Here is a 20452-nt window from a genome sequence, read left to right as displayed (position 1 = left end):
ATGCAATCTCAATTTGGTGTTTTGTGAATTCTTGGTTGGTGAGTGGACCCCAGACATCACAACCATAAAAGGCAATGGGTTCTATAACTGATGCAAGTATTTTTAGCCAGCTCCTAATTTGGATGTCAAATTTTATGTTCCTTTTGATGGCGTAGAAAGCCCTTCTTGTCTTGTCTCTCAGATAGTTTCATAGTGTATTTCTGTACTGTTTTGGAGTTTCACCATATTGAAGGCGTAGGCTCAGGTTTTCTGGGTCTATATGTCTTCGGTTTGATCGTTTTCTCAGTTTCTTTCGTAAGTTTTTGCATTCTTCATCACACCATTTGTCATTGTTGTTAATTAGGATGTCAGCTTGACATTTTACATTTGATAGGGAAGCTGAAAGGTCAAGTATACAGTTAAGGCTTTCTACGGCCATGTTTACACCTTTTCTATTGCAGTAGGGCTGAACCCATTTAGTCGACTGGTCGATTGTTTGGTCGATAGGCTGTTAGTCGAACCGAGATTTAGTTGAGCAGTCTCAATTTTTGTCAACTTTTCATGGTGCACAAGACACCTGTCCGATTCGCGCCTGTCTCAGTGGACTAATCCATTACGGAGGCCTGTCTCAATGGACTAATCCATTGCGGAGGCCTGTCTCAGTGGACTAATCCATTGCGGAGGCCTGTCTCAGTGGACTAATCCATTGCGGAGGCCTGTCTCAGTGGACTAATCCATTGCGGAGGCCTGTCTCAGTGGACTAATCCATTGCGGAGACCACAGGGATGGCAAAGTCCAACACTCTAAGACATGTGATACTGAAATTGTATATGGTTATATTATGTAATGATACATCTAATATTATTTTATAACAAATGCGCTTTCTCCCACGTTGGATACGGTCGCTGTCCGCAGTTCTGAAATATAACTTCAGTGCGCCGTAGAATTGGCGCCTTTCTCTATGTTGCTATGTGCATAATAGCAAAGTCAACCAGCATATTGGGATTGAGCAGCAGCAGAGATGAGGAAACAGCCCTTGCCTTAGCCTAATTGTCTAAGGAAATTGAGGAGATGGGAAACTCCAACTTAATCAATAGCCTAACTGTTAAATGTGCTTGGCTTTATAAATCGTCCATATATATCTACAGAAATAAGACAGAACTTGCTTCTGTTGCCTGTTTGAGTGTATGTTTAATAAAGCACTGATTTTGTAAAGAACCAAGCATCATGCCTACGGAAAAATATTGAATAAAGACATTTCACAGATTCTGCTGTTTTTAATCTTCGCTAAGCTGTAATAAAGGGTTAGAACAGACTATTGTTACTTATAATTTATTTACTGTTGTTTACCCTGTTCCAAACAGACAGAAAAATAACATTGTAATTTAGCAGCACCTGTTTGTCACACATAATATGCTTGCAGCTCTCGCTCCTATACCCTATTTTTTCTTAATCTCCTTCTTATTATTATAATTATTATTATGATCATCATTAGAATAATAAGTCATGTTATCATTAGCAGGCTTTCTGTAGGAGCCTTGTATAACCGCCATCGAGCTGTAGGCGTCCTGTTTATTCTTAATTCAACAACTTACTTAGGCCTATATTTCAATATATAGGCTACTGTATCGATCAATCAATCATTCATTATTTCATGCCATCACACAGCATACGAGACATTCATGCTTTGGAATGTAATCAAGCATTTTAGTTTTAAGATTAAATAACAAAAAAAGCTTTGGATAATTTGCCTAAACAATAAATAAACCGCAATTTACGAATGCATCAACTGTTTTTAGTCTGCAGTAATAAAGGCTATATATATATTTTGTTGTTGTTAGAACAGACTCTCTAGTACATTTATTTATTTAGTGTTGTTTACACTGTTACAATTGGTCAAAAAAATAATAATATTGTAATCTAACAGCAACTGTTTGGCACATTATAATACTTACGCAACACTTGCTCCTGTATCCTCCTTTTTTTAATCTCCAGTCTTCCACAGATCTGACTGCCCATTTACCCTCCCGAGCAACCAGTAAACATGTGCCTGTTTCGAGGTACTTTTTTTATGTCCTCCGCATCCATTTTGCTGTGGACATTACTGTGTTCCGAGTTTGTTATAACCAATTTATTGATGTGATTATGATAGGCTATAGGTCAGGCCCTATTGGTCACATGTAGGGCTGTTACGGTGACCATATTACCACCACATGGAACATTTGCGCTTATAGCCTATGTGCGCATTTCTGCACTTAGCCTAATAGTTTATCAACATTTTAATCTAATTGGCACAGTGGTCTAAGGCACTGCATCGCAGTTCTAGCTGTGTCACTAGAGAACCTGGTTAGAGTCCAGGCTCTGTCACAGCCGGCCGCGACTGGGAGACCCATGGGGCGGTGCACAATTGGCCCAGCGTCGTCTGGGTTAGGGGAGGGTTTGGCCGGCAGGGATGTCCCATCGCGCAGTTTATATACACCCAATTAGTATTTGGTAGCATTGCCTTGAAATTGTATGACTTGGGTCAAACGTTCCGGGATGATAAATGTGCTTATGTTAATTAACGGTCAATTACCGTGAGACCGGCAGTTATTTGCTTGACAATCACCGGCTACAAAATTTCATGAGCACTAGTGACATACATGCGATGCTTACATGTTTCACGTAAAGAGAACAAGGGTGCATTAATTTTGGTTTGATACCTCCTGATTGAGTATTGCTCTGTTCAAGTAGACTGGGAATTTGCTGGGATCTGATAGGTGTGTCAGTGGGCTTACTGTGAATGCACTGGGTTGAGGTCAGTGACAAAGTAATCTACAGTATTGCTGCCAAGGGATGAGCTGTAGGTGTACCTACCCTAGGAGTCCCCTTAAAGCCTACCATTGACTCTGTACAAACCCAGCGTGTGACAGAGCTGTAGGAGTTGTGACCCGTTTTTGTTGTGTCTAGGGGGGCATATTGGCATATTGGGGTGGAAATGCTGTCACCTCCAGGTACAGTGCCTTCAGAAAGCATTCACACCCCTTTACTTTTTCCACATTTGTGGCCAACCGGCTCGATTTGAAGTAGTGTTTTTGACATTGGATAAAAGTAAAGACTCAGAGCTATAAAATGGTATATCATATACTACATTTGAGGAACAATGGGAAAGTAATTATGCTTTGAAAGTTGATAAACTGGTAACCTCACTTTTGAGAAAATGTCCCTTGAATGTTTTGGTACCTACTGGAGAACTCTTCTTTGTCTACACCCATTCAGCATCGTTCACACCCTTTTAAGCTTTAGCCCACCCATCTCTTTAAGAATTCACATGTGAGGCTATGTACTAAACAATCAAATATTTCAAGTCTAAAGGCTGGCTTATACTACGGGTTGGTTCTGGGCTTTTCTAAACTCAGAGCGTTGTCAGATTGGCCGTTTGTAAATTCAGAGTGTTTTGCTCTCGGAGCGCACACTGGACACTCTGGCCGAAAAGTAGGGCTGATCTGAGCGTCCTGACCTAATAACAGCACTCAAGCACCCAAGCTAACTGGCTATTGTTGGCTAGCTACTTCCAGACACAAATGAGAGAACAGCTCACTCTGACCATTTTACTTGCCCTAGCAGAGCTGGTTTATGTTATCCAGAGCGATGGTGACTGCAGCTGTGCTGCTGGCAAACATTTAATTACACTTTTTTGCCAATGTTTACTGACACCGGCCATATTCAACGGGTGTTGAGCGTTCGTAAATTTGACAGTTATTCTGCGCTCTGGCACACTCAGGCGAGAGTTCTCTGAAATCGGAGTAGATAGACGTAGCTGGTAAATTCGCTCTGGCTATCAACAGTTGTCGCAGTGACATCATAAACATTCTATTGAAATGGCTACTTGCATCTTTTGTTTAGACATGTAGCTAGTTAGTGTTGGGGATGAATCAGAATTAGTTGGGTAACATAGAAAAAATGTTTTATTTTCATAATATGCTTGTGAGATACTTGTCATTAGAATGTATCTCTTTGGACTATTGGGTTGGCAGTTTGCAGTTATCTCTTCTCAGCTAGGGCTCAGTTACTTGGGGCCCAGAGAGGGGAGAGGTCAGGCTTGTCTTATCTGTGAATGTGTCTGTAACTATTCCTAAAACATGTGAAGGGATGGCGTGATTAATGGGGAACCAGTTAGTTGGCTCCACAATGTCTGTACACCAGTCACTCCCTACTTTTCCCACTTGGGGGAAGAGTATGGCAGTGTCTGGAACTATTGTATGTCCACTCTGATGTTGCCCTTCTCTTGACCTAGTATAAGACCTAGAGGCTCACTCTCCTCCTTGAGCTTGTCCAGGAGGGGTGTATTTGAGATGGGAGTATCTAGAATTGACAATTGATATATGCCATTGGATGAGGTAATGTTTTGGTAATATGAAGTACCAAGAACGAGATTAGAACCTTGTCTTAGAGCGCAAACTAAATGATAATTTATAGCTAATGCTGTCTGGCTATGGGATACTCCTCTCAAGTAAAAGTCTTCCTTTGTGCAGTTTTCCTAAGACCTGAGAGGGGTGGATCTTTGCTATAAAAGATCTCAGTTGCCATTATGTTGACACTCTCAGAATTCATTTATAGACACTGAATTGATCTGAGTCAAAGGGCTATGGTGAAGCTCATATGATTAAAATATGAAGTTTAAAGTATAACTCTGACTGTGACTGTGTGTGGTTTGTAAACTCTCCTTTCACTTAGTAATACAGGAAATTACCACGACATTAGCTAAACAATCAATCATAATCCCAACTCATAACGTTACTAACCTGCATGAATCTGTACATAGCTAACCAACCAGGTTCAATGTTAGCTAGCTAACATTAGGCTATAACTATCAATTAAAAGGGCTCTGAGATACGAATAATATTACAACACAGCTAATGTTAGCTAGCTAGCTAGCTAACAGTAGAATTTCTGACTTTCTAACTAAATTAGAAACGTGTAATATCTGAAAATGTAGCTAGCTAGACTCTCTTACCCGTATACATGGATGGATGCTTCTCCCTCTGTCACGAATGCCATGGTTGTCCTTAGTTTGAAGATGTAATCTGGAGACAGGTGTTTTATACAACACAGCCTTCTGTGTGATCTCTTTTATTTGCAAAAAGTGGAGAAAAAAAAGTGCAAAAAGTGGAGAGCAATGCTTATGGAGTTCCACTATGTGATATCTTTAAAAAAAAGCTGCTTTAGAAAGGATTACCTACACATACTGGAAAGCTCATATTATAGACAAAAGCGTGCTACATGGCAGACCAATCCGAGTTCATCTCTCGGTATGTCCAGCATACTCATTATCTCAGCTAATCATGGCTAGCGGGAAGGTTGTCGTGGAAATTTCCTCTATTTACCAAATCATGAGAGCAAACCACACACAAGTCAGAGTTAGTTTTCACAAAGTCCATCTTTAATTATATGAGCTCTATCACAACCCTGTGACTCTCAGATCAATTCAGTGTCTATCAATGAATTGTCTGAGAGTCCCTTACACATTGCAACTGAGATCCTTTATAGCAAAGACACACATATCCAGACAGCATAGGCATAATTTATCGTTCAGCTTTGTCTCCTAAACTATGCTATTTTCTCAAACTCAGAACCATAAACAAATCCTCCATATCAACAGCCATATATCAAATCCAACCTATCTTGACAAGATCACAGAGACACACTGACTGGCACACAGACATTGTGGAGCCAAGAGATACACGCTTGACCTCTCCCCTCTCTCCGGCCCAAGTAACTTAGTCTTGACAGAACAGATAATGCAACCCCGCCACAGTAGTATACAAAAATAACATTCTGATGAGAAGTAACTTACAAACATATGATGAATATAAAACATCTTACCTATGTTACCAACTAATTCTGATTATTCCCCAACAAGGTTTCTGCCTTTTTCCATGGCTAAACCAACTAGGCTCGTAATTTAACAATTTATTCGTATTTACAGATGACATACAAGTTTGTTATTAAGGAAAATGAAAGTTCACATGTTCCAGAAGGGATTTTTGCCCCAAAAACGTTCATACGTTCAAATGGTGCTCCTGTGATGTGGTGATGCGCGTTTCCTGAAACAATTCACATTTTGGTGTTACAGCTTGAATTTAAAATGGATACAAATTTAGATTTTGTGTCACTGATCTACTGATCTACAAAAAATGAAAAGCTGAAATGTCTTCAGTCAAAAAGTATTCAATCTCTTTTTTATGGCAACCCTAAATAAGTTCAGTAGTAAAAATGTGCTTAACAAATCACATAAGTTGCATGGACTCATTCTGTGTTGAGTAATAGTGGTTAACATCATTTTTTTATGATTACCCCATCTCTGTACCCCATACATACAATTGCAGTTAATTCTGAAAGTATTCACACCCCTTGATTTTCCCCCTATTTTGTGTTACAGGCTGAATTTAAAATGGATTAAATTGCGATTTTCCGTCAATGGCCTACACACAATACCCTATAATGTCAAAGCGGAATTATGTCGTTAGAAACTTTTACAAATTAATAAAATATGGGGGTTTGGGGGTTTCCAAAGCTTCACAAAGAAGGGCACCTATTGGTAGATGGGTAATAATAAAAATAGCAGACATTGAATATCCCTTTGAGCACAGTGAAGTTATTAATTACACTTTGGATGGTGTATCAATACACCCAGTCACTACAAAGATGCAGGCGTCTTTCCTAACTCGGTTGCCGGAGAGGATGGAAACCGCTCAGGTTTTTCACCATAAGGGCAATGGTGATTTAAAACATTTACAGAGCTTAATGGTTGTGATATGAGAAAATTGAGGATAGATCAACAACATTGTAGCTACTCAACAATACTAACCTAAATGATAGAGTGAAAGAGTGAAGCCTGTACTGATGTAAAAATATTCCAAACATGCATCCTGTTTGCAACAAGGCACTAAAGTAATACTGCAAAAAATGTGGCAAAGAAATGAACTTTAACAAATCCAACACCACACATCACTGAGTACCACTCTTCATATTTTCAAGCATGATAGTGGCTGCATCATGTTGTGGGTTCACTATAACGTGATGCAGGATAATAACCCAAATCACTAGGCCAAATATACACTGGAGTTGCTAACATAACATTGAATATTCCTGAGTGGCCTAGTTACACTTAAATCGCCTTGAAAATATATGGCAAGATTTGAAAATGGCTGTCTAACAACCAACTTGACAAAGCTTGTGTGCAAAGCTCTTAGAGACTTACCCAGATAGACTCACAGCTGTAATAGCTGCCAAAGGTTGATCTTCCCATCTAGAAGGAGAAGCTGTCATCATTAAAATATGGGGATTCTATAGGGGGAAAATTGGTAGCACACTTGAGGACATTTTGCTCCGTTGAGTTAATTTCCTTATTATTTCTAGACAGATGTAAAATGCTTCTGTTTTGACTAATTTAATAGAGTGGGTTAGGTCTGATTTATACCAAGTTAGCATACCCCCAGAGTCTCTTCCCTGTTTCACACCTGGTACAGTAGTTTGGTGGATGGGACTACCAGCTCTCTGTAACCTAGATGGCAACCGGTGGGTCCGTCTCCTCTATACCATGTTTATTGTAGGATGACAATGTCTGTATTTCCAATTTATTTGATGAAGTCTGGGTTCCTGCTCTTTCGGCCAAAGGTAGATGACCTAAGACCTTGTATATTCCAGGATGAGTTAGAAAAATGACATCATTCAAATAAATGATATTTAAATATTTGATTTGGTTGGGCAAGGAGTTACGTTAGGTGTGCCAGGCCCACTAACGCCTGCACATAACACCGGCCCTTAATATGTGTCTTATTAGATCATCAAATAAAACGATCAAACTATTTTGTAGTTTACTAAATGAATTGAATTGAATAAAGCTGACTATAATAGAAGGCCCTTTCCGCTGTCAGCCCTCCACCTCTACCCTCCTGCTACGCCTGCAGCATAGCGCCCTGTGGTGGCCCCTCCTGAGGGCCTGCAGTCTCCTCTGGAACCTGTCACTGGCCAGGATGTACAGCATGGGGTCCAGGCAGCTACTCACGCTGCACATGGCCTCGAAGAACTCATAGGAGGCATAGAGGACGTGCACGTTGGCGGGAGTTACCTGGTCGTGGATCCTCATGAACACCAGGGTCATGATCATGACGTGGTAGGGCACGAAGGACACCACGAACACCAGCAGGGCAGCGGTGATGAGCAGCAGGGGTTTCCCCACCCACTGACACCCGCCACAACCCCTTCTCTTTCCCCTGGGCATTCCTCGTAACACCCGCACTGTCATCACATAGAAGGCTAGCATGACACTGAACGGCAGGGCGAAGCCCACCAGAGTCCTGATGATGGAAATGGTTTTGACATAGACGAATGGACCCTGGATGTGGTCCATGCACACGGTCACATTCTCCGGTCTTTGGATAGCGAAGTTCAAGAAGAGTTCAGGGATGGAGCCCAGGAAGAGGAAGACCCAGACGCAGGCGGAGCAGAGCTTGGCTTTGCCTACGTCCCACCACCGGCGGGAGCTGATTGGGTGCACGGTGCCGGCGTAGCGATCGAAGCTGATCAGAGTGAGGAAGAGAATACTACCGTAGATGTTGATGTTGAAGAAGATCTTCTTGAGTTGGCAGAAGGTCTGGATGTCCTTGAGGAAGGGCCTCTGGAGGCTGAAGTAGATGGTGAAGGGCAGGGTGAGGATCCAGGCGGAGTCACACATGGCCAGGTTGAGTAGGAACACGTTGCTAGTGGACAGACTACGTGTCCTCCTGAAGCAGGTGTAGTTGAATAGCGCCGCCACGTTACCCAGGATGCCCAGGGGTAGGGTGAAGGTGAAGAGAACGAGGAGGACATAGCAGTACCAATGGCCGTTCTTAAACTGGCTGCAGAATGCTTCCGACTGGTTTAGGGGCAGGAACGGTACTGTGGGGGTGGGAAAAGACAATAGACAGCCACTTAAAAACATATTGATTTCAAACAGCTTGCATTTACCCCATAACATTACCTCTGTTGTTGTGGGATGGGGACATTTACAAGATCACTTAATACAGTATAAAAACATAATCAAGGGTAGCCTTTCATGCCATACATAATTACATGCATTTCAGTTGATCCACATCAAGGTTATTCTAGCCAAGGTTCAGCCAGGATATATCATTATCATTAAATCAGGTAGAGTCCCCTGTCTGCCTGTCCAAACCTTCTCAACCCCATCCACCCCCTCAGTCCTGCTGTGACCAGTCACCAGGAAGTGACAGCCTGGCTATTGTACTGTATGTGCTGAGAATAATGAGCCCTGGATTTCACTGTTGATCTATTACCTTCAATATGGAAACGTGCTGTTTGCTTTCAATCAAGACTGGCCATGCATGCAAAGGTTACATGAACTTTTATCACATTTCAACATAGTGTCTGTGACGCTGAGAGTGACGGGATAGTTTTTTCATTCGATTTTTAGAGATTTAAAGACTAATTCTGAACTTTATACACATGGAATGTCCTAAATGTGTTATTAAGTATTTTTTGTGGACATTTAGCATTTTCTGTCATCCTTCTCATCACAAAACTTTACAAACATACTGATAAGCATTTAGCAAATTAATACTATACCCATTCAAAAGACCACATTAGGTGCATCAAAGCTGGGACTGAGAGATTGATAAACAGCTTTTATCTCTAGGCCATCAGACTGTTAAACAGTCAACCACTAGCCGGCCTCCGTCTAGTACCCTACAGTGAACCTTAGTCACTGTTACTAGCCGGCTACCACCCGGTACTCTACGCTTGCACCTTAGCGACTGCTGCCCTATGTACATAGTCATTGAACACTGGTCACTTTAATAATGTTTACACTAATTTACCCACTTTATATGTATATACTGTATTCATGCCTCATCATATATAGCTACTTCAGTATACAGCTTTTCTGTTCATATACTGTCCATACTATCTATACACACCATTATTTGTATATATATTTATATACATTATACAGTATGTATATATATTTATATTCCGGACTCTGACATTGATCGTTCTGATATTTCTTAATATCTTATTTAAAAAAAATCATAATCAATTGGATTATGTGGGTATTGTTTTTTATTGATAGGTATTACTGCACTGTTTGAGCTAGAAACACAAGCATTTTGCTGCACCTGCGATAACATCTGTAAATCTGTGTACGTGACCAAAAAACTTCAACACCAATAACACAATAAATAATGTTTTGATGGCCACATACTACCGTCATTGCTCAAAAATATATGTATGAATGTATCTGTACAGGTATACACCATGATGTGTGTGTGAAATAATGAATGAGGAGCTGTTCTTACCCTGTTTAATAAACAGCGAGTTATTGATGAGCAGTTGTATCATGATGACAGGAGAGACAGTGTTCGGGTCTCAGGTCTCACTCACTCATTCTGTCACTCACACAATCATTCTGTCACTCACTTAGTTGAACACCTCCACCAGCTGTGTACTTCTCATCAGTCTGGGGCTGAGGCTGGTGACAGGTTGCCTGTCTGTGTGTGCCGCCCATTGTGCCCGTGTGTGTTTTTGATTGATTGCCTGCTCCAGTTTGCCCATGTGTGTTTGTATTTTAGCTGTCTGGCACCAACGTTCCTGCTTGCATGCTTGTTGTCAGAAAAAGATTGGAGGGTTTTTTGTCTTTTTCAAATTCTATTTTTGTGCCATGACCTTTGTTTAATGTTCATTATCATTTATTATTCCACTGATTTTCTAGAATTAAACAGGGGTAACCAGCGTGATCATGCACATATCACGTTTAACGATTTCCACATTTACATGATGGTCAATATTAATGCTGTATAATTAAAAAAGGGGCCCCTTTTCAGTTCTGTTGTACTATCACTATATCCCCACTAGATGGAAACAACCACACATTTTAGAATTTTGATGGAAGCTGTAGTGTCCAAAAGTCAGTCTCAAAATTGAATCAAATTTGATTTGTCACATGCTTCGTAGACAACAGGTGTAGACCAACAGTGAAATGCTTACTTACGGGTCCTTTTCCAACAATGCAGAGTTAAAGATGAGATAAAAAATAGAAATTGTGACGAGGAATAAATACACAGTGAATAACAAACAAAAATAAGAGTAAAAATAAGATGGCTACGTAAAGGGAGTACAAGTTCCGAGTCAATATGCAGGGGTACTAGGTAATTGAAGTAGCTATGGACGGCTCATAATAATGGCCTGTATGGAGTAAATGGAAGTGTATGGTTTGTTACCATTCTATTCACTCTATTCCAGACATGAAAATCCATTCCAGACATTTTTATGAGCTGTCCTCCCCTCAGCAGCCTCCACTGCTGTACATATAGGTAGGGGTAAAGTGACTAGGCAACGGGATTGATAATAGATAGTAGCAGCAGTGTGTGTGTGTGTGTGTGTGTGTGTGTGTGGCGTCAGTATGCAAGTGTGTGCATGTTATGTGTGTGTGGGCGTTAGTAGTATGTGTGTGTTGGGGTGTAAGTATGTGTGGGTAGTGTGTGTCCAGTGTGTGGGCAGAGAGTCAGTGAAAGAGAGTTGATGCAAAATAGAGTAAATGCAGTAGGTCCGGGTAGCCATTTGATTAGCTATTTAGCAGTCTTGTTTAGAAGTCTTATGGCTTGGGGGGAGAAGCTGTTCAGGGTCCTGTTGGTTCCAGACTTTATGCACTGGTACTGCTTGCCATATAGTAGCAGAGAGAACCGTCTGTGGCTGGGGTGGCTGGAGTCTTTGACCATTTTTTGGGCCTTCCTCTAACACTACCTTATATAGAGGTCCTGGATGGCAGGGGGCTCGGTCCCAGTGATTTACTGGGCCATATGCACGATTCTCTGTAGTGCCAAGCAGTTGCCATACAGTACCAAGCAATGAACCAGTCTGACTCTTCAAGATGCCCCAGATGGTACAGCTGTAGAACCTTTTGAGGATCTGAGGGCTGTCATAACTCTCCCGTGTGAATCCACAGATCAGGTTACAATGGATCAACATCTACCAGATCCCTCTCACCTGCAGAGGGGAGGAGGGATTGATGTAGGGGTTTTGTGACACCTCACGCCCAGTTGTAAATTGTAAATAAATTGGACTCTTTTTGGTCTTTAGTAGTGGTGATTGGAATGTTCCTTTGTTAAAGAGGCATTTTGCCGCCCAAAAACTCCACAAGTGAACACGGGGACAATATTTCTAACATCTGAATGTGGGGAATGATGAGAGATGGTCTATGGAAAACTAATGTTGATTTTGTGATGTCATTAAAAATGGTATAAACATTTTGACAAAAATATTGTAACTTGAACAGTATACACACTGTATATGTCAGGTTTTCGTCCTTACGCGTAGGAAATATCAAGATGATGATCATATTTATGAATTTGATTTTGAGATATGAATTTGATGAATATGAATTTGATTTTAGTTTTTAAACGAGATCATAGTTTTGATGATACATTGCCCAGTAAATAGCCATGCTCGAGGGAGCTCAAAGAGTGTGTCAGCATGATGGAAACGCCCCCTTTTTGCCAGTGTATAAAGGATGAGTTGAGAATTAACATATCAGACCAGAAGGACTCTAGCTGCAGCCTAGATCTCCATTGGTTAAGACGAGGTGAAGACGGCAAAGTAGCCTCTCTAGCAATCAATGTTACGGCTGAGTAGCTGTTCTAAGTACTGTATCTAAGAAAGTGAATTTAAGTAGGACCACCCTATTACTCTCTTCAAATCCTCATCAACTACACTGCTCTCATCACCCCACTGGGGATCATCGACACAGCTGATTAGCTGCGTTCAGAGTACCCCTCTTCCTGGGAATGAAAGTAAACAATACCCTGTTAGTCTGCTTCAGACTACAGGACAAGAACATTGTGACCTCTTGTGTACAATCAGAGCCTTACACTTAGGAGCTCGGGAGAAGGCCAACGGAACCCTTTTCACGAAGGCATGGGTCCAAAAGAGAGAAACAACGAAGGAAGACGTCCAAACACGTAAATACATTCATTACTTTGTCATGTCTTTGGCTGTGCCGGATTAAGTGATATGACATGCTATTCTATAAAATCCTTTCTCCGTAATTAATATTACCCGATCGAGCTAATCATGTAAATGTAATTAACTAGAGAGTCGGGGCACCAAGAAATAATATTTATAGAGTTTTATCTTCCCGAATAAACTCTTAAAGACCTAGTAATATTTTACATCAATAGCAGTTAATATTAATCGTCACCTTAATTCAGTCTCATCTGAAAGTTGTAAATTCTTGGTTATCTTCACGAACCCTGGCTAACAAGTTGAATCAGCAATACAAAATTGGGTTTAATTATTTATTTACTAAATACCTACCTAATCACACAGAATTACATATACAAAGAATTAATCATACCTTGATTACAAATTACATCATAAAGGAAAACGTCCCTAGCGGGCGGAACAGGTGGTTACACAAAAGAAAAGGGGATGGGTTTGAGTGAAAGAGCGGGAAGACTGAGGGACAAAGGGGGAAGCTGTGCTATCGTATGCATTCTAAATTACCGCCCATTTGGAAAAGGAAAATGCAATAAATATTTACTCTGAGCTGCGCTTCGGTAGGTTGGTGGTAGATGGAAGGCCGTGTTGCCAAACCGAGTCCTTTGTCCTTTGAAGAATGTCTCTGGTGGTCAATTGTATACGTTGTAGTAACGTCGTTGTGTGGTAGAGGGGATACTCTGTCTGTTCTTTCCTAGCCCGCATTTGCAGCTGCTGTTGCTAACTCAACGGCTAGGAGGTATCACTTCTGTAGTGAATAAGAGTTCAAAGCTCACGCTGAGGTTGGCTTAGTTCTGTAGTTGACATGTTAGTCCTTTTAACACAGAGGCTGCAGAACTCACGTACTAGGAACCGGAGGTTATATTGCCGTCAATGCTTTATAGAGGAAGGGAGAGGAGAGGTGAGGTGTTTGAAAAGTTTTATAAACCATGTCCCTTCACAGGGGCGGGCCACTGATTGAGCAGAGCCCTAACCTTATGAAAACTCAAATCTCTCATTTGGAAGCTAAAATTACATTTAATCTCTTCACCAATAATTTTATATTCAAACATTTAAATTGAACAACAATTCCATGTGAATCCGATAACTACAATGTGCAGACTTTCCACTGTAGAGTTTATGTCATCTTATCATTGATGAGAATGTCTCAGATGACAAACGAACTGACATCATATTCATTAAGTACCACCGCATATGTTCAATTGGTCGGATTACCAGAAAATAGTTAATTTCCCCCCACCTTCTGATGTTCCCAGAATCTCTATGTTAACCAAGGGTTTTCAAATTTCACATCAGTAAGGTAGAGAGAGGAAAAAGGGGGGAAGATGTATTTATGACTGTCATAAACCTACCCCCAGGCCAACGTCATGACAACTTCTTACCCCAAATGGGCGGTGGTTCGGGGCAAAGAATCATGATTACTGTGAGCGTAGTTCCAAGTATATAAGTTTGTCTCTCTTTGATTCTACCTTTGTTCCTCTCTACCCCTCCCTCTTTTGATAAACAAGCAGTCATGTTGTTGTTAGTCCGCTAAGGACCTGTTTCCATCGTATTAAGTTTCTAATCAATAACCTATACCGTGTGTGTGTATATCCTGTGTTATCATGTAGTTAGGTAGTAAATCAATAATTAAATCGATTTTTGTGGTACGGAATGATCAGTAAAGCTGGGGTTTGTGCATATGCAAGGATTTATGAGACTTTTACCGATATATATCTTATATATCATCTAAAGTTTAATTTGGGAAATTGTAACTCGTTAACCAACTTCTTCAGTGGTGCCCTAAATCCTAATGAGTTAACTGTTACATGATTAATTTAATCGAGTAACAATTAAACCTAGTTAATTGATTTGATACATAACAGTCATCAGATGAATGTTTAGTCACGTCACAACATGCCAATTATTTTCAGGCTTTTGAAGGGGAAGAGGCGTTGTCGTTCCCTCTTCACAACTGTATTGGTGTGTTTGGACCATGATAGGTCTTTAGTGATGTGCACACCGAGGAACTTGAAGCTCTTGATCTGCTCCACAACAGCCCCGTCGGTGTGAATGGGGGTGTGCTCGGCCCTCCATTTCCTGTAGTCCACGATATGTTCTTTTGTCTGACTGATATTGAGGGAGAGCTTGTTGTCCTGGCACCACCCTGCCAGGTCTCTGACCTCCTCTCTATAGGCTGTCTCATCGTCGTCAGTGACCACCTTTGTGTTTTTGGCAAACTTAATGAGGATGTCCACACAGCCACGCAGTCGTAGTTGAATAGGGAGTACACTGTACCTCTGAGGGGCCCCAGTGTTGAGGGCAAGCATGGCGGATGTGTTGTTGTCTACCCTTACCACTTGGGGGGTGGCCCAACAGGAAGTCCAGGATACAGTTGCAGAGGGAGGTGTTCAGTCCCAGGGACCTTAGCTTAGTGATGAGCATCGAGGGCACTATGGTTTTGAATCTTGAGCTGTAGTCAATGAACAGCATTCTCCTGTAGATGTTCCTTTTTCCCAGTGGGAAAGGGCAGTGGAGATTGCATCATCTGTGAATCTATTGGGCGCGGTATGCGATTTGGAGTGGGTCCAGGGTGTCTGGGATGATGATGGTGATGTGAGCCATGACCAGCCTTCCAAAGCATTCTATGTCTACAGATGTGAGTGCTACGGGGTGATAAGGGAAAGGGAGATACCTAGTCAGTTTTAGACAGGTTACCTTGGCGTTCTTGGGCACAGGGTCTATGTTGGTCTGCTTGAAACATGTAAGTTAGGGATCATCCACCAGATTCAGCCGTGGGACGAATATTTCTTGATTGGATGGTCGGGGGGCCGGAACATAATTACAAAAATTTTTTTGTAGACGGACTATTGACCGCAAGAAGTCCAAACAGATATAATGTTTGGCTAAAACATAATCATTTTAAACCTTGCTTACATTTGTATATGATCACATGTTCTCTCTATTACAGTATGTATGGAAATACTTGGGAACAGATTTCTTAAATTAGAATAACTTGGAGCTGATTTCCTGGTGTTTTTAGTCTATTATGTCCAACAATAAAAATTAAAATTAGAAACTTGGGGGGCAAAATAAAATCACCCGCGTGTCAAATTCGGCCCAGGGATTTCCATATCCTAGCAGCCATACACAAGCCTAAGATCACCATGTACAATACCAAGCGTCGGCTGGAGTGGTGTAAAGCTCACCACAATTGGACTCTGGAGCAATGGATACGCGTTCTCTGGAGTGATGAATCACACTTCCCCATCTGGCAGTTTGACTGACGAATCTGGGTTTGGCAAATTCCAGGAGAACGCTACCTGCCTAAATGCATAGTGGCAACTGTAGAGGAGGAGTGGAGGAGGAATAATGGTCTGGGGCTGTTTTTCATGGTTCGGGCTAGGCCTTAACGCTACAGCATACAATGACATTCTAGATGATTCTGTGCTTCCAACTTTGTGGCACCAGTTTGGGGGAGGCCCTTTCCTGTTTCAGCATGACAATGTCCCTGTGCACAAAGCGAGGTCCATACAGAAATAGTTTGTCGAGATCAGAGTGGAATAACTTGTCTGATCTGCACAGTTTCCTGACCTCAACCCCATCGAACACCTTTGGGATGAATTGGAACACCGACTGCGAGCCAGGCCTAATCGCCCAACATCAAGCAAGTCCCCGCAGCAATGTTCCAACATCTTAGTGGAAAGCCTTCCCAGAAGAGTGGAGGCTGTTATAGCAGCAAAGGGGGGACAACTCCATATTAACGCCCATGATTTTGGAATGAGATGTTCGACAGGCAGATGTCCACATACTTTTGGTCATGTAGTGTAGATCCCAAATTCACAAATCCAGTAAGGCTACATAAGAAACACTTTAAAAAGCAATGAGTCTGATGCAACAGATCAGAACGTTTAGCTTACAATGTTGATAAACTACTATTTCTTCACATTATAAGCGCAGCAATGCGCACAAGGCAGTAGGCTATTTGCAAATATTCATTCCATAATGCAATTAGCGGGACAATGCACATGTGAGTGATTTCATGTGACAGATAAAAATATGTGTCCGAAATTTAGAAAGCGAGGATATCTAATTGGCTACTTTGAACAATTAAGTTTATTTTTTGAAAAGGCATTGCCTATTGCCTCCAGCTTATTGTAAAGTGCTGATGAAGTTTGAGATGCTGCAGCAGCTGCTTTTGCATAGTCTGACAGATTTTCCGCTCAACGTCGCTGTATCTGTATGCTGTACGCGTGTGATAAATAAGATCCATAACGGACATGCTTTACCCTACACACAAGCCAATTTAATGCCGCTAAATTATGGAAATGAACCTATAGACGGATAAGCATGACCAGTCAAATGTATTTCCATCGACTGGTATTTCCATTGATGAATAGGATAAAAATCGTTATTTCTCAATGGGATTTTGTTTTCTTCTCCCGGACAATTGGCCGGTGCCAATTTTATTAATTGGCTTCTCCATTTTTTTTTTATAGGCCAAAAGCCGGCTATTACCGACTAATGGAAACCCTGTCCTGTATTGACGCGTAGCGCGATTTCTTATAAGCGTCCGGCTTAGTTTTTCGCTCCTTGAAAGCAGTAGCTTTAGGCTTTAGCTCAATGCAGATATTGCCTGTAATCCATGGCATCTGGTTTGGATATGTATGTACGGTCACTGTGGGGATGACGTCGTCAATGCACTTATCAATGCACTCATCAGCCAGTGACTGATGTGGTAAACTCCTCAATGCCATCGGATGAATCCAGGAATTATATTCCAGGCTGTGCTAGCAAAACAGTCCTGTAGCTTCATCGGATCACTTCCGAATTGAGCATGTCACTGGTACTTCCTGTTATAGTTTTTGCTTGTAAGCAGGAATCAGGAGGATAGACTTATGGTCAGATTTGCCAAATGGAGGGCGAGGGAGAGCTTTGTATCCGTCTAGAGTTTTTTCCCTCTAGTTGCACAGATGACATGCTGGTAGAAATGAAGTAAAACTGAGTTTTCCTGCAGTAAAATCACCGGCCACTAGAAGAACTGCCTCTGGATGAGCGTTTTCTTGTTGGCTTATGGCCCGATATAGCTCGCTGAGTGCGGTCTTAATGTCAGCATTGGTTTATGGTGATAAATAGCCAGCTACTGAAAATTGTTTGCTTGAGTGTGTAGGTTTAAGTGTATGTGCCTGTGTGTGTGCGTGGCTGTGTGTGTGTCCAGCCTGGCTGAATGGTGTAGAAGGGGTTCATGAATCACTCGTTATCAGGCCTACACTGATTGGCTCTGAGAGGCTTGCCACCGTGTTCGCTGCCTAGGCTGGCCACTTTAAGAGTCAGATCTGCCTATACTATGCAGGCTGCACCTAGATCAGAGCTAGGGCTCACTGGCACTGTAATTAAATTAATCCACACAGACCAATTCAATTATAGAGCTGTGATGAATCTCGAAAAACCACAATCCACACTAGCTAGGCACCTGCACATCGATTCGTCCACAACTTTACAACTGTTTGAATGGGGTTGAACACAATTTGGTTTCAGGGAATGTAGCAAATGTAATCTCTTCCTTCAGTATAATGGTACAGTATGTCACCACTGCTTTGTTGTATCTTACACAGTACATGGTGCATTGAGTAGTGGAGACCTCAATTTGTCTTCTGTATAAAGGTTGTTTAAGAATGCATTTCAGTATGAAAACCCAAACACACACACAGTGTCTGTACACCTGAAGGGAGATAATGGATATCTTTATTATGGATGTAAAACAGCATTGGAGGACTCCATCTCTCTGATGCAGTCTCAGCGGCTTTGGTTTTATTAGGGAGAATGAGGTGAGCGAGCTGAAATTGAACAGCATGTTAGGCACTCGGAGAGAGGGAGCCTTTGGCCTTGTGGTAATGGGAAAATAAACGGAGCATTGGGGTCCTGTCTTTGTGGCTTCTACTGCGTCTGGACACAACACTACACTGCAGCTACACTACACTACACTACACTACACTACACTACACTACACAACACCCCTCCCAGGGGCTGCAACTCTTAGGGAGACTGGGGCAGACCAAAATAAAGAGTTGTCTCTGAGAGAAGCAGGCTGCTGGTACTGGGTTGGCACTGGCTGAGGTTTCTGAGGAGGAACCAGAAGCCTGCTGTGTGTGTTAGTAACACCTATATTTTAGAGGGGCCTCCCGGTGGGGAGAGAGGACTTGGGGTCAGGGCCACTGACATGGCATTGTACTGTACTGTATGAGCACTGAGCAGCAGGAGTGAGATCAAAATTGTGGTATACACTAGCCATAGTCTGATTGTACATCCCCAAAGAAAATAACATTTTCTGTTTTGCAGTTTCATTAGCTTAAGGCACTACTCATGCAACAGGTTTTTGTTCAGAGTTGTCATATGGATTATATTGCCTGGTTTGAATTTATTCATATTATCGCCATGCAACATTTCATCTGAAATAGATGGCTGTCAAAATGATACAAGCCTTTTAGGCTATGCACTTACTTTAGTCTTTTCTGGGCAACGCAATCCATGGATTAGCTAAACAGATGGATTCATTCAAATTCCAAAATAACAATGTTGTAATGGAACTCGGTGTCTTCATAAACTGTGTAGAGGATCTCTGGCACCAGAGGCCAGCTGTGATTATGTATTCTGGGCAGAAGGTGGACTGCCTGAATCAATCTCATGCTCTAGCAGAGAGATATTTCCCAGTAATTGAATTCCCAGCCAGAAGAATGGAAAACACCACAGGTCACAAATATCAGCATAATCTATCTAATCATGCTGAACTGTCCTCATGGAACACAATCAAGGCAGCATCAGAGGCTTGGAATACAACAGGGTCTCAGTCAGGTTGCTAAAAATCATGTTACCTTTTTAGACCAAAAAGCCAGTGATATACCAAAGAGCACAGACAAGGCATTGTTTCCCCTATATGCATTCAGCGGTGGCGCCTTTGCCGCTGCTAAATCGCGGCCATCACTGCAAAAAATAAAATACTAAAATAAAATGTATAATTATATACAGTACCAGTCAAAAGTTTGGACACACATACTCATTGTAGAATAATAGTGAAGACATCGAAACTATGAAATAACACATATGGAATCATGTAGTAACCAAAAAAGTGTTAAACGAATATATATATTTTAGATTTTAGATTCTTCAAAGTAGCCACCCTTTGCCTTGATGGCAGCTTTGCACACTCTTGGAATTATCTCAACCAGCTTCATGAAGTAGTCACCTGGAATGCATTTCAATTAACAGGTGTGCCCTGTTCATTTGTGGAATATCTTTCCTTCTTAATGCGTTTGAGCCAATCAGTTGTCTTGTGACAAGGTAGGGGTGGTATACAGAAGATAGCTCTATTTGGTAAAAGTCCAAGTCCATATTATGGCAAGAACAGCTCAAATAAGCAGAAATGACTGCACATCGTTACTTTAAGACATAAAGGGCAGTCAAT

At 41.6% G+C, this 20452-nt stretch overlaps 2 protein-coding genes across 4 annotated transcripts in view; one reads left to right on the top strand and one right to left on the bottom strand.

Moving 5' to 3' along the window:
• Positions 1-20452, top strand: part of LOC110508721 (transmembrane protein 117) — a 90054-nt gene that overhangs the window by 18636 nt on the left and 50966 nt on the right. The gene's annotated exons all lie outside the window — the stretch shown is intronic.
• Positions 7895-9030, bottom strand: LOC149985438 (P2Y purinoceptor 1-like). The gene has a single exon (XM_090181909.1). The coding sequence runs from the start codon at positions 8978-8980 to the stop codon at positions 7895-7897; it is 1086 nt and encodes a 361-aa protein (XP_090038035.1). The 5' UTR covers positions 8981-9030.

The sequence above is a fragment of the Oncorhynchus mykiss genome, chromosome 1, assembly GCF_057628025.1.
Source record: "Oncorhynchus mykiss isolate SJ-2025 chromosome 1, ASM5762802v1, whole genome shotgun sequence".
Lineage (NCBI taxonomy): Eukaryota > Metazoa > Chordata > Actinopteri > Salmoniformes > Salmonidae > Oncorhynchus > Oncorhynchus mykiss.
The sequence above is the reverse complement of the archived record's forward strand: the minus strand, read 5'-3'. Positions and strand labels throughout refer to the sequence as shown.